The following is a 15759-nucleotide window of genomic DNA, read 5'->3' on the forward strand; positions in this document are numbered from 1 at the left end:
CTGTCCTGCGGGGTAAAAGTCAACAAATCAAGGTGTGTGATGTATTTCTCCCTCACTAATGGTCTGAGATTGAGTTTGAACTGAGACCTAATGTATTTGTGTATAGTCTCTCATCCACCTTCCACATGTGAAGTCACTTAGACAGTGTGATGTCCGCCTGCACAGATGGTTTCTAAATACAGAAAGGTATATTTTCTAGTAAATTGGCCGTAGTATCATACTCTGACATAGATAGGCAGATTAGGAGGTACATGAGGTCTACAACGTAGAAAAAGTGCAAGATGTTTAGCTAAGGATAGCAAATCCACCATATTAACATACACACACACACACACACACACACACACACACACACACACACACACACACACACACACACACACACACACACACACACACACACACCAGAAGCCATAAAGAGAATATACAGAAAATATTGGGACAGCAATTGGATCAGAGTACCATAGTTCTTTGAAAAGGTTATTTTAAAGCAATGGAAACAAAATGCTGATTTTGGCTCAGTGTTGCCCTAGAGCAGTAACTGATATTATGCTGTACACCCACTGTGATTGGGTTCCTACTGTTAGGCCAACACTTTTACCTTCTATCATAAGGGGTTCATAAAACTCCAGGTAAGCTAGTTTGGTAGAGGAAGGCCAAGTCAATTAGCACGAAACAGCTGCCATGACTGTTTATGCCTCGTTTGCTAAGTCAAACGACACCGCTGGTTCTGCTCACACTGCCCTACCCTGTGCTCTGACCTCTTTCTCCCCTCTCTCTCCAGATGAAATCTCGCTTCTTGTGACGGCCGGCCGCCCAACAACCTGCCCGCTCGACCCTATCCCCTCCTCTCTCCTCCAGACCATTTCCGGGGACCTTCTCCCTTACCTCACCTCGCTCATCAACTCATCCCTGACCGCTGGCTACGTCCCTTCCGTCTTCAAGAGAGCGAGAGTTGCACCCCTTCTGAAGAAACCTACACTCGATCCCTCCGATGTCAACAACTACAGACCAGTATCCCTTCTTTCTTTTCTCTCCAAAACTCTTGAACGTGCCGTCCTTGGCCAGCTCTCCCTCTATCTCTCTCAGAATGACCTTCTTGATCCAAATCAGTCAGGTTTCAAGACTAGTCATTCAACTGAGACTGCTCTTCTCTGCATCACGGAGGCGCTCCGCACTGCTAAAGCTAACTCTCTCTCCTCTGCTCTCATCCTTCTAGACCTATCGGCTGCCTTCGATACTGTGAACCATCAGATCCTCCTCTCCACCCTCTCCGAGTTGGGCATCTCCGGCGCGGCCCACGCTTGATTGCGTCCTACCTGACAGGTCGCTCCTACCAGGTGGCGTGGCGAGAATCTGTCTCCTCGCCACGCGCTCTCACCACTGGTGTCCCCCAGGGCTCTGTTCTAGGCCCTCTCCTATTCTCGCTATACACCAAGTCACTTGGCTCTGTCATAACCTCACATGGTCTCTCCTATCATTGCTATGCAGACGACACACAATTAATCTTCTCCTTTCCCCCTTCTGATGACCAGGTGGCGAATCGCATCTCTGCATGTCTGGCAGACATATCAGTGTGGATGACGGATCACCACCTCAAGCTGAACCTCGGCAAGACGGAGCTGCTCTTCCTCCCGGGGAAGGACTGCCCGTTCCATGATCTCGCCATCACGGTTGACAACTCCATTGTGTCCTCCTCCCAGAGCGCTAAGAACCTTGGCGTGATCCTGGACAACACCCTGTCGTTCTCAACCAACATCATGGCGGTGGCCCGTTCCTGTAGGTTCATGCTCTACAACATCCGCAGAGTACGACCCTGCCTCACACAGGAAGCGGCGCAGGTCCTAATCCAGGCACTTGTCATCTCCCGTCTGGATTACTGCAACTCGCTGTTGGCTGGGCTCCCTGCCTGTGCCATTAAACCCCTACAACTCATCCAGAACGCCGCAGCCCGTCTGGTGTTCAACCTTCCCAAGCTCTCTCACGTCACCCCGCTCCTCCGCTCTCTCCACTGGCTTCCAGTTGAAGCTCGCATCCGCTACAAGACCATGGTGCTTGCCTACGGAGCTGTGAGGGGAACGGCACCGCAGTACCTCCAGGCTCTGATCAGGCCCTACACCCAAGCAAGGGCACTGCGTTCATCCACCTCTGGCCTGCTCGCCTCCCTACCATTGAGGAAGTACAGTTCCCGCTCAGCCCAGTCAAAACTGTTCGCTGCTCTGGCCCCCAATGGTGGAACAAACTCCCTCACGACGCCAGGACAGCGGAGTCAATCACCACCTTCCGGAGACACCTGAAACCCCACCTCTTCAAGGAATACCTAGGATAGGATAAGTAATCCTTCTCACCCCCCCCCCCCTTAATGACTTAGATGCACTATTGTAAAGTGGCTGTTCCACTGGATGTCAGAAGGTGAATTCACCAATTTGTAAGTCGCTCTGGATAAGAGCGTCTGCTAAATGACTTAAATGTAAATGTAAATGTATCTGTATTAATCATAGATAAAAGCAATGTCATGGTGGAAATGCAATTATTGTCATCAAGCTTTCAATTAGTCTGGTTTAATAGGCTGTCAAGTATGTGAGGAGAGACGGACCAAGGCGCAGCGGATGTTGAGCTCCACATATTTATTATAAAGTCGAACTTAGCAAGAACAAAACAAATAAATCAATAAACTAACAACGAAACGTGATTACGTGGTGCACATGCCAAAACACAAAATAATATCCCACAAACACAAGTGGGAAAATGCTACCTAAATATGATCCCCAATTAGAGACAATGATTACCAGCTGCCTCTAATTGGGAATCATACAAATCACCAACATAGAAAAATAAACTACAACACCACCTAGAAATAATAAACTGGAATACCCCCAGTCACGCCCTGACCTACTACACCATAGAGAAACAAGGGCTCTCTATGGCCAGGGCGTGACAGTACCCCCCCCCCCCCCCAAGGTGCGGACTCCGGCCACAAAACCTGAAACCAAATGGGGAGTGTAGGGTGGGTGATTAGGGTTGGTGGCGGCTCCGGTGCGTGTCATTGCCCCCCCCCCAGACCCCGGAACCGACCATGGCGCCAGGCTGAACGACGTGCCCGTACTGGGCATCGGCGCAGAGGAAGGCTCGTGCCTTGGAGCTGGGCTGGTAGCCGTGCCTGGACTGGTCACCGGCACTGAGGAAGGCTCGGGCCTAGGAGCGAGACTAGATGCCGTGTCTGGACTGGACACCGGCGCAGAGGAGGGCTCCTGCCATGGAGCTGGACTGGATGCCGTGCTTGGACTGGACACCGTCGCAGAGGAAGACTCCAACCTCGGAGCGGGACTGAGCACCATTCCTTGACTGGACACCGTCACAGAGGAAGACTCCGACCTCGGAGCGGGACTGAGCACCGTGCCTTGACTGGACACCGTCGCAGAGGAAGACTCCGACCTCGGAGCGGGACTGAGCACCGTGCCTTGACATCGGCGCAGAGGAAGACTCCGACCTCGGAGCGGGACTGAGCACCGTGCCTTGACTGGACATCGGCGCAGAGGAAGACTCCGACCTTGGAGCGGGATTGAGCACCGTGCCTTGACTGGACATCGGCGCAGAGGAAGACTCCTGCCCTGGAGTGGGACTGGACACCTTGCCTGGAAGCTCTGGGCCGTCGACCGCAGATACCTGACTGTGGACCGTCGTAGGAGGTTCTGGACCGTGGACCGTCGTAGGAAGTTCTGGACTGTGGACCGTCGCTGGAGGCTCTGGACTGGGAACCGTCGCCGGAAGCTCTGGACTGGGAACCGTCGCCGGAAGCTCTGGACTGGGAACCGTTGCCGGAAGCTCTGGACTTGGTACCGTCGCCGGAAGCTCTGGACTGGGAACCGTTGCCGGAAGCTCTGGACTTGGTACCGTCGCTGGAGGCTCTGGACTGCAAACCCTCGCTGGCGGCTCTGGACTGCGAACCCTCGCTGGAGGCTCTGGACTGCGAACCCTCGCTGGCGGCTCTGGACTGCGAACCCTCGCTGGCGGCTCTGGACTGTGAACCCTCGCTGGCGGCTCTGGACTGTGAACCCTCGCTGGTGGCTCTGGTCTGTTAAATGTCGCTGGAGGCTCTGGACTGCAAACCCTCGCTGGCGGCTCTGGACTGCGAACCCTCGCTGGCGGCCCTGGACTGTGAACCCTCGCTGGCGGCCCTGGACTGCGAACCCTCGTTGGCGGCTCTGGACTGTGAACCCTCGCTGGCGGCTCTGGACTGTGAACCCTCGCTGGCGGCTCTGGACTGTGAACCCTCGCTGGTGGCTCTGGACTGTTAAACGTCGCTGGAGGCTCTGGACTGCGAACCCTCGTTGGCGGCTCTGGGCTGTGAATACACACTGGAGGCCTAGTGCGTGGAGCCGGACTGGTGACACACACTTCAGGGTGAGTGCGTGGAACTGGCACAAGACGTACCGGACTGGGGAGGCAAACTGGAGGCCTGATGCGTGGAGCCGGCACAGGTGGCACCGGATTGGTGACACGCACTTCAGGGAGAGTGCGTGGAGTTGATACAGGACGTACCGGACTGGGGAGGCGCACTGGAGGCCTGATGTGTGGAGCCGGCATAGGTTGCACCGGACTGGTGACACGCTCTTCAGGGCGTTTGCGTGGAGCAGGCACAGGATGTACCTGACTGAGGACACGCACTTCAGGGCGAGTGCGATGAGGAGACACAGGACGTACCGGACTGGGTAGGCGCACTGGAGGCCTAGTACGTGGAGCCGGCACAGGTGGTACCAGATTGGTGACACGCACTTCAGGGAGAGTGCGATGAGGAGACACAGGACGTACCAGACTGGGTAGGCGCACTGGAGGCTTAGTGCGTGGAGCCGGCACAGGTGGTACCGGACTGGTAACACACACTTCAGGGCAAGTGCGAGGAGGACAGGACGTACCAGACTGGGGAAGCGCACTGGAGGCCTGATGCGTGGAGTTGGCACAGGTGGCACCCGACTGGTGACACGCTCTTCAGGGCGAGTGCGAGGAGAAGGCACAGGACGTACTGGGCTGTGAAGGCACACTGAAGACCTGGTGCGTATAGCCGGCATCAATTGTAACGGAACGATGACACACTTCGCATGGTGAGTGCGAGGAGCTGGCACAGGACGTACTGGCCTGTGGAGGCGCACTGAAGACCTGGTACGTAAACCCGTCAGAAATGGTACCGAACAAATGACACGCTTCTCAAGGAAAGTTTGGAGAGCTAGCACAGGACGTACAGGGCTGGGAAGGCGTACTGGAGACCTGGTGCGTGGAGCCGGCACAGATTTTACCAGACTGATAGCACGCTCCTCAGGACGAGTACGGAGAGCTGACTCAGGTGGCATTAAACTGATAACATGCTCCTTAGGGCAAATGTTGTGTATCCTTCACCAACTCAACAACTCTCTCCATTCTTTCTCCTCCAATATCTCCATCCACTCACTGACGGTCTCGGTTAAGACATTTACTTTGTACATGACACAAGTCATTTTTCCAACAATTGTTTACAGACAGATTATTTCACTTATAATTCAGTGTATCACAATTCCAGTGGGTCAGAAGTTTACATACACTAAGTTCACTGTGCCTTTTAACAGATTGGAAAAGTCCAGAAAATGAAGTCATGGCTTTAGAAGCTTCTGATATGCTAATTGTCATAATTTAAGTCAATTGGAGGTGTACCTGTGGATGTATTTAAAGGCCTACCTTCAAACTCAGTGCCTCCTTGCTTGACATCATTGAAAAATCTAAAGAAATCAGCCAAGACCTCAGAAAACAAATTGTAGACCTCCACAAGTCTGGTTCATCCTTGGGAGCAATTTCCAACTGCCCGAAGGTACCAAGTTCATCTGTACAAACAATAGAACGCAAATATAATCACCATGGGACCACACAGCCATGATACTGCTCAGGAAGGAGACGTGTTCTGTCTCCTAGAGATGAATATACTTTGGTGTGAAAAGTGCAAATCAATCCCAGAACAACAGCAAAGGACCTTGTGAAGATGCTGGAGGAAACATGTACAAAATTATCTATATCTACAGTTAAACGAGTCCTATATCGGAATAACCTGAAAGACCGCTCAGCGAGGAAGAAGCCACTGCTTCAAAACCACCATAAAAAAGCCAGACTATGGTTTGCAACTGCACATGGGGACAAAGATCGTACATTTTGGAGAAATGTCTTCTGGTCTGATGATACAAAATAGAACTGTTTTGGCCATAATGACCATCATTATGTTTGGAGGTAAAAGGTGGAGGCTTGGGTCTTCCAAATTGACAATGACAATGACCCCAAGAATACTACCAGAGTTGTGGCAAAGTGACTTAAGGACAACAAAGTCAAGGTATTGGAGTAGCCATCACAAAGCCCTGACCTCAATCCTGTAGAAATGTTTTGGGCAGAACTGAAAAAGCATGTGCGAGCAAAGAGGCCTACAAACCTGACTCAGTTACACCAGTTCTGTCGGGAGGAATGGGCCAAAATTCACCCAACTTTTTATGGGGAGCTTGTGGAAGGCTACCCAAAACGTTAGACCCAAGTTAAATAATTTAAAGGCAATGCTATCAAATACTAATTGAGCGTATGTAAACTTCTGACCCACTGGGAATGTGATGAAAGAAATAAAAACTGAAATAAATCATTCTCTCCACTATTATTCTGACATTTCACATTCTTAAAATAAAGTGGTGATCCTAACTTACTAGGATTAAATGTCAGGAATTGTGAAAAACTCATTTGAAATGTGTTTGGCTAAGGTGTGTGTGAACTTCCGACTTCAACTTTATATACAGGGTAACCGCGATGACCTGCTTAACGTTAGTTTTGGCACGTATTTGTGGTTACCGTTTGTCATCTAAAGTTAGGGGACAGAGGGACTTCAAAGTGCACGAGCATCCTTCACTAAATATGTAGCTCCTGGTAACAAACTTTCAACCAATCAGGACGCTCCGCTACAGTCTTACAGCAAGAGTGGAAGTTGAACCTGGACCAAATTACGGAAAAACAACCCGCTGAAAACTCTCTGCTCTGTGCGAAAACAGACAATATTCATTACTTTTGCCGTCGGCATTGTTTCGAATGATCACTTTAGGGATTCGTTTAGAGTAATGACAATGTTGGGTATGTATGTGCCAGATAGATTTTCTTTGAAGTCATCTAAGGTCCAGGATGGAATCGGGCTTTACACGGCGAGACGAGTGAAAAAGGTTTGTTCTTTTGGCCAAGACAACTTTGTATGTTTTGGGTATGAATACATTTACCAACGTGCAAAACTAATTCGGTGAAATAGAGAAATAGGCAGTTTTCTGTTCGCATTTTGTGTTCTTTTGCGAGTCGCTTCCAAAACCTAAAGCCGTAGCCTACACGAAAGCTGCTCTGACGTAAAGTGCCACGTAGCTAGATACTGTAACTGTGATTTCAGCACTACTGTAGCTCACTCCACCATGTCCAGTCAAGACTCTCGTATGTTACACTTTAACACATTTGTTGATACATTATAACATTGCTTCATTGCATATTGCTGTCATTTAACTTTCATACTCAACATTAATCGGGTTTTATAGGCTATTCCACAATTTTGTACCAAAGTTGACAATGGTGCATTTTTTTTAAAACTTGAAGTTAATTCATTATGTAATCTCACATTGTTCCAAACTTAAACGTGAAAGCTTCATTCATTTGGAACACATTGATTCCCCCCCTCCCCCCTGTAGCATGTTCTAACTAGTCTACTACTATTAGTGGGTCCAAGGTGAAATGCATAGGATGGATTCAAGAACAATACTATTTATTATAATACTATATAGTCCTATACTGTTGTACAACTGCACATTTTTTGGGGGCCATTATTACATCGCACAATTTATATATGGTTACCTTCACATAGCCCCTGACAGTTCTGGACAAGACCTCTAGTAAAAAATAAAGTGAATATCCTGTACCCTATTTCTGACAATGTGTGTTTTTTCCAAGGGGGAAAAGTTTGGCCCTTTCGCTGGAGAAAAGAAACTGCAGAGTGAGCTGGATGAGAGCACGGACACCAGACTGATGTGGGAGGTGATAGCACTGCAGTCACAGCACATATTTCTCTTCATAGGCACAATAGATAGATGATAAATATACTATATACACTGAGTGTACAAAACATTAGGAACTCTTGCTCTTTCCATGACAAACACTGACTAGGTGAAAGCTACTGTATGATCCCTTATTCAAATCAAATGTATTTATATAGCCCTTCGTACATCAGCTGATATCTCAAAGTGCTGTACAGAAACCCAGCCTAAAACCCCAAACAGCAAGCAATGCAGGTGTAGAAGCACGGTGGCAAGGAAAAACTCCCTAGAAAGGCCAAAACCTAGGAAGAAACCTAGAGAGGAACCAGGCTATGTGGGGTAGCCAGTCCTCTTCTGGCTGTGCCGGATGGAGATTATAACAGAACATGGCCAAGATGTTCAAATGTTCATAAATGACCAGCATGGTCAAATAATAATAATCACAGTAGTTGTCGAGGGTGCAGCAACTCAGCACCTCAGTCAGTTGGCTTTTCATAGCCGATCATTAAGAGTATCTCTACCACTCCTGCTGTCTCTAAAGAGTTGAAAACAGCAGATCTGGGACAGGTAGCACGTCCGTTTAACAGGTCAGGATTCCATAGCCGCAGGCAGAACAGTTGAAACTGGAGCAGCAGCACGGCCAGGTGGACTGGGGACAGCAAGGAGTCATCATGCCAGGTAGTCCTGAGGCATGGTCCTAGGGCTCAGTTTCTCAGAGAGAGAGAAAGAAAGAGAGAATTAGAGAGAGCATACTTAAATTCACACAGAACACCGGATAAGACAGGAAAAGTACTCCAGATATAACAAACTGACCCTAGCCCCCCGACACCTAAACTAATGCAGCATAAATACCGGAGGCTGAGACAGGAGGGGTTCGGAGACACTGTGGCCCCATCCGATGAAACCCTCGGGCAGGTCCAAACAGGAAGGATATAACCCCACCCACTTTGCCAAAGCACAGCCCCCACACGACTAGAGGGATATCTTCAACCACCAACTTACCATCCTGAGACAAGGCCGAGTATAGCCCACAAAGATCTCCGCCACGGCACAACCCAAGGGGGGGCGCCAACCCAGACAGGAAGATCACATCAGTGACTCAACCCACTCAAGTGACGCACCCCTCCTAGGGATGGCATGAAAGAGCACCAGTGGACCAGTGACTCAGCCCTGTAATAGGGTTAGAGGCAGAGAATCCCAGTGGAAAGAGGGGAACCGGCCAGGCAGAGACAGCAAGGGCGGTTCGTTGCTCCAGAGCCTTTCCGTTCACCTTCACACTCCTGGGCCAGACTACACTCAATCATATGACCCACTGAAGAGATGAGTCTTCAGTAAAGACTAAAGGTTGAGACCGAGTCTGCATCTCTCACATGGGTGGGCAGACCATTCCATAATAATTGAGCTCTATAGGAGAAAGCACTGCCTCCAGCTGTTTGCTTAGAAATTCTAGGGACAATTAGGAGGCCTGCGTCTTGTGACCGTAGCGTACGTGTAGGTATGTACGGCAGGACCAAATCAGAGAGATAGGTAGGAGCAAGCCCATGTAATGCTTTGTAGGTTAGCAGTAAAACCTTGAAATCAGCCCTTGCCTTAACAGGAAGCCAGTGTAGGGAGGCTAGCACTGGAGTAATATGATCAAATTATTTGGTTCTAGTCAGGATTCTAGCAGCCGTATTTAGCACTAACTGAAGTTTATTTAGTGCTTTATCCAGGTAGCCGGAAAGTAGAGCATTGCAGTAGTCTAACCTAGACGTTATTGATGTCACCTGTTAAATCCATGTCAATCCGTGTAGATGAAGGGGAGGAGACAGGTTAAAGAAGGATTTTTAAGCATTCAGATGGGCCTTCGCGCTTCAGCAAACAAAGGAAAGGAGGGAGGTTCAACAATAATGACAGCCACCATGAGAAGAGCTTACCAAGAACAACTTCCAAAAGGACTAATTTGAGGTAAAAAGGAGTTGGAGCACTCAACCAAAAAAAGGCAGTGTTTAGCACCTTAAGGATCAACAGTGTCTAAGGAGTAGTGCCAGAATCGCCTATGTATATTTTGACATGGCATTTTAATTAACGAGACACACCCTTTCTCTCATTATTTTGTGTTATTATTTGCCATTTACCTTGAAACATATTATCATTATACTTGTTTTACATTGTTGTGTCTCAATGGGTTAATGGGATATAAATAGGAGCTACGTGCAGTGGTCAGGTCACTGAGGAAGATGTCCAAACGTCAGTCACCTGTTCGCGTCCTGTACAATGGATTAAAGTGAGCAAAAATAAATCAATCTCTGCCTTTTTTTGGTTGGGTGCTCCAACTCCTTTTTGCCTTGAATTAGTCCTTTTGGAAGTTGTTCTTGGTAAGCTCTTCTCAAAGATTTTTAAGCCTTGAGAAAATTGAGATATGGATGGTGTATGTGTGCCATTCAGAGGGTGAACGGGCAAGACAAAAGATTTAAGTGCCTTTGAACGAGGTATGGTAGTAGGTGCCAGGCGCACCGGTTTGAGTGTGTCAAGAATTGCAATGCTGCTGGGTTTTTCAAGCACAACAGTTTTCCATGTGTATCAAGAATGGTCCACCATCCAACATCCAGTCAACTTGACACAACTGTGGGAAGCATTGGAGACAACATGGGCCAGCATCCCTGTGGAAGGCTTTCGACGCCTTGTAGAGTCCATGCCCTGACAAATTGAGGCTGTTCTGAGGGCAACTCAATTATACACTCAGTGTATAATACAATGCATTATATTTATTTTCAGTGTAGGCCTACCATTATAATGAAAGGATAAATAGTTGAATAAATGCACTCTCTTGAATTCTGTGGCAGTTCAGATACAGCACAGGTGATGCCTAATCGGAGCAGCTAGTTTGATGCACATACTCTTCTTGACTGTAGAGTCTTGGCTTGGCAAACTCCACCCATATGTTGTACTCTGTTACATTTACATTACATTTAAGTCATTTAGCAGACGCTCTTATCCAGAGCGACTTACAAATTGGTGAATTCACCTTCTGACATCAGTGGAACAGCCACTGTTAATCAATGTGCAATTCTGTTTTATCCCCATCATGAGTTTTTGAATTGATTTGATATAAGGGACATGCTTAATAACATTTCTGATCAGTGAGATTATGTGTATCTGTAAGCCATAAATAATTCAGGTGTGGTTACATCTGAAATGACAGTATAATCATCTAGCAGCCTATAACTGTCATGTTATATTGGATCGAACCACATTGTTTTATATCACAGGTTTTTTTTCCATAGCAACTGTGATTTAGTTTGTTAAAACTGCATGTCCAGATGAACAGAAAGCTAGATCAAGATGCTAAACCTGTATGGAAATAAGACATGTCAACAGTATTTCATGTCCTTGATAGGCATGTTTGTTCTCTGTTGCAGGTCCGAGGTAGTAAAGGCGATGTGCTCTATGTGTTGGATGCCAGTAACCCTCGCCATGCCAATTGGCTGCGGTTTGTCCACCAGGCACCATCGCAAGAAGAGAAGAACCTGGCAGCCATCCAGGTACAGCCCCACTCTGAAGATAGTAACACCTTCAGACCTATCTCCATAGGGACAGACACAGGAAGAGCTCTGTGTGAGCACACATCTCAGAGAGAGAGGGGGGGGGGTGGAGATGGACATCGGAGAGAAAACGATAGAAGAGAAGAGGGAATGTTAGTGAGTTGAGATAGATAGTGGGAGTGAAGTGAAGATGGAGAATATGGATTTTCTTGTTTTGTCTGCCTGTGCAGATCGCACCATGTGCTGCTGATCAAACCTGCCATATCAGAAGGAGATATGAAGGTGGTTTTGCTTGATGACAATAACATGAGGTGTCTTTCGTAGCTGTAAGTAACTTCCACCCGGTGTCTGAAATTACGATGAAAATCCTCTCTAGTACCTTGTGCATCGCTTACATTCTAACAGATGAACATCCCTTCTAAATTGAACAAACCATGTCCGTCACTGTGATTAAGATCAGATTCATTACATCCATAATCCCACAAACATAGACAACCCATACACAATCAGATCTATTAGTCAAAGTCATGAACACACACATCATGTGTGTGGGAGGCAGGTAGCCTAGTGGTTAGAGCGTTGGACTTGTAACCGAAAGGTTGCAAGATCGAATCCCTGAGCAGCTGACAAGGTAAACATCTGTCATTCTGCCCCATTCGGCAATTAACCCACTGTTCCTAGGCCATCATTAATTAAGGTAAAAAGAAAATGTGTCCCTGGCCTTAGCTTTAAACTCACAAACACCTTTCTTTTACTGTCCTTGTGGGGACCAAACATCCCTTCTAAATTGAACAAACCATGTCAGTCACTGTGATTAAGATCAGATTCATTATATCCATAATCCATAATCCCACAAATATAGGATTTTCCCATTCAAAATCCTATTTCCTCTAATTTAAACCCCTAACCCTAACTCCTAACCCTGAGCCTAATTGTAACCTTAAACCTAACCCTAAGCCTAAAATATAAGTTTTCCTTCTGGGGACCAGCAAAATGTCCCCACTTGTCGAATTTTCCTTTGTTTTACCATCCTTGTGAGAACTTCAAGGATAGTTCAACCGAACACACTCTCTTCTCTCTCACACACACACTCACACACACACACACACACACACACACACACACACACACACACACACACACACACACACACACACACACACACGGTTTGGCCTGGGAAATGTCAGCTCTCTAAGAACGTAATGGTTCACTAGAGGAAGAAGGGAAAACAACTGTAGAAGGAAGGGAAGAAGAACAGGACCTTTGGTCGTCTGGCTGAGGTTCTGTCATTAATTCCAGAGTGCTAAAAGTGATTACTTATTCAAAGGTCATTCATGTGTGTTAGAGCTCTGTGTTACATCAAAAGTGACATTTATTGTGTTTTACCCTGTTAAATTAATATATATGTCTATTTATAAATCCCTTAGCCAAAAGAAAATTACGCTTTGATTCCGTTAGAGCATGACCTTTAGGTATATGGAAGTTAATGACGACATGTTTAGGATTTTGAGTGCTTGACCTCTGACCTTAATCAAGCCTTAGCAGACGAGTGTCTAGGTTCAATGAGTTCAACCTTCAGCTAACCCCTTTTCTTCCTCTGTGTGTGTGTGTGTGTGTGTTCTGATCTCTCAGGATGGAGAGAATATCTTCTACCTGGCAGTGGACGACATTGAGACAGACACAGAAATGCTGATAGGCTACCTGGACAGTGATATGGAGGAAGAGGAAGAGGATGAGGAAGAGGAAATCATCAAAGAGGAAGATGAAGACAGCAAAGAGGCCAAACATCTTATTGAAATGGGTACATGCCTATCAAAGTTTTACACCAACCATGTTTATAAACCCTGTTTTGTCAGTCCAACAGTTTGCTTGAAGTGTGTAATATGTGCGCGCGTGTGTGTGTTTGTGTGTATAGAACTGGTGATCAAGAAGGAGGACCACCCGTGCCTGCTGTGTGAGAGCAGCTTCCCTAGCGAGGAGATCCTAGCAGCCCACCTCCAGAGCCTGCACCAGAGACCAATCACAGAGGAGAAAGAGTACAAGTGCAGGAACTGTGGCAAGAAGTTCCCCATCAAACAAGCCTTGCAGCGCCAGTGTGTAGCCTACATCATCTCTCTACTCTACTTACCTGACATTCTTTGAGTTACACAGAAGTATGCTACCAAATGGATCATATAGTGGAACTGACAGATTTGCACACACTCCAGTAAAAAATGTACCCGATTCATCCTCTCTATTAGTCTCCTTGTTATAAAAAAGATCTAACTTTAGATTTAACTAGGCAAGGCAGTTAAGAAAAAATGCTTCTTTAGGCAAAACACGCCTCCTGCGGGGAAGGGGGCTGGGATTAAAAATACATTTTTGAAATATAGGACAAAACACACATCACGACAAACGAGACACCAGAACACTACATAAAGAGAGACCTAAGACGACAACAACATAGCATGGTAGCAACACATGACAACATAGCATGGTAGCAACACATGACAACACAGCATGGTAGCAACACAACATGGCAGCAGCACAACATGGTAGCAGAACAAAACATTGTACAAACATTATTGGGCACAGACAACAGCACAATGGGCAAGAAACTAGAGACAACAATACATCACGCAAAGCAGCCACAACTGTCAGTAAGAGTGTCCGTGATTGAATCTTTGAATGTAGGCCACTTGGATATTTTTTTTGTATAGTATTTTCTTCTACAGCATTTCTGTTAATATCTTTATTACCCCTGTCTGACTCTACACCTCCTTTATCTTCCCCTCAGTGTTCTGCACTGTGCTGAGACCCTGGGTCATTCAGGAGACTCCTCCAGAGGCCAGCACCAGTGTTCCCTCTGCCACATCACCTTCAGCTCAGAGTCCAGGTAGGCCTACATAACTAGAACACAAACCCACATAGTAGCATAACATGCACACAGGGGATGCTATCTGTCTGAGTTGTTGTATGAGTTCCTGTGTGTGTGTGTGAGTGACTTGTGTCTGTATTCCCTGTGCGTGTAGTTATGACCAGCACAAGGAGGCGTGTAGAGGAGACGCCAGGTTCATCTGTAAGGCTGAGAGCTGTGGGAAGAGGTTCAAGAGCAAAGACGCTCTGAAGAAACACAAAGGGAACGTCCACACAGGTCGGTCTCCGTCTCACACACACGCAGGTAGTCATTATATACAGACGCAGCCAACAATGATGATGAGTAGAAATGCGTATCTTCCTTGATCTTTTAACCGGTCTGGTCAGTATCAGGAGTGTGTAGGCGAGGGGGGATGTGGTTTAACTCTACACATGTGGCACACGTGACTCATAAATAAATGTTGAGAAAGGGGGAGTTCAGGTTTCATCACTATACTGAATTGAGCTTTAATTGTCCAGTAAATTTGTCGATGAGCCCAGTGGTGGCAGACGGCTTTTATTAGTGTCTTGTTTATGCTACGTCTTGGTTGCCCCGACAGTCGGAAGAGAACATAGTCAGGTCCAAAATGAATGGCACCCTTGATAAAGATGAGCAAAAAAGACTGCATGAAATAAATAATACAAATACTGAGCGACGTTGTGTGCTAAAAAACATGCTAAATTATGTTATTTTATACAAATACAATTGCTCAGAGAAACCGATTTTGTTTAACAAGTAATACAAATAAAATACAGATAGGGGTCAAAATGATTGGCACCACTGATTTCAATAATACTCCAGCACCCTCCCCTTGTGAGGATGACACTGAGCCTTTTTCTAGAATGTTTCATGAGATTGGAGAACACATTGGGAGGGATCTTCTGTCAAATATGGTGGTGGATCTTCAATGTTATCAGGCTATTTTGTGTCCACTGATCCTGGGGCCCTTATTAAGGTCAATGGCATTTTGAACTCTACCATGTACCAGGACATTTGAGCTAAAAACCTTGTTGCCTTGCCAGGAGGCTGACACTTGGCCTTCCAGCAACACAATAACCCTAAGCACCCATCAATATCCGCAAATCAATAGTTAATTAATCACACTATCAACATTTTTCAATGGCCCTCCCAATGTTTGTCATGAAACATTTTAGAGAAGGCTGTGTTGTTATCCTCCCAAGAAGAGGGTGCTGGGGTACTGAAAACAGGGGTTTGCCAATCATTTTGACCCCTATCTTTTTAAAGGTTGTCAAAACAAAATCTCTTTCTCTGAGAGATT

General features: G+C 46.8%; 1 protein-coding gene across 1 annotated transcript in view; it reads left to right on the forward strand.

The window, feature by feature from the left end:
• The first annotated feature begins 6945 nt into the window (after positions 1-6945).
• Positions 6946-15759, forward strand: part of prdm5 (PR domain containing 5) — a 73241-nt gene continuing 64427 nt past the window's right edge. Inside the window, exons 1-7 of the mRNA XM_064989453.1 lie at positions 6946-7211; positions 7978-8061; positions 11462-11584; positions 13217-13385; positions 13500-13677; positions 14361-14459; positions 14596-14717. Coding sequence (XP_064845525.1) covers positions 7113-7211; positions 7978-8061; positions 11462-11584; positions 13217-13385; positions 13500-13677; positions 14361-14459; positions 14596-14717 — 874 coding nt within the window. The 5' untranslated portion in view covers positions 6946-7112. The remainder of the gene's footprint in view (positions 7212-7977; positions 8062-11461; positions 11585-13216; positions 13386-13499; positions 13678-14360; positions 14460-14595; positions 14718-15759) is intronic.

This window comes from Oncorhynchus masou, chromosome 15 (assembly GCF_036934945.1).
Source record: "Oncorhynchus masou masou isolate Uvic2021 chromosome 15, UVic_Omas_1.1, whole genome shotgun sequence".
Taxonomy (NCBI): domain Eukaryota; kingdom Metazoa; phylum Chordata; class Actinopteri; order Salmoniformes; family Salmonidae; genus Oncorhynchus; species Oncorhynchus masou.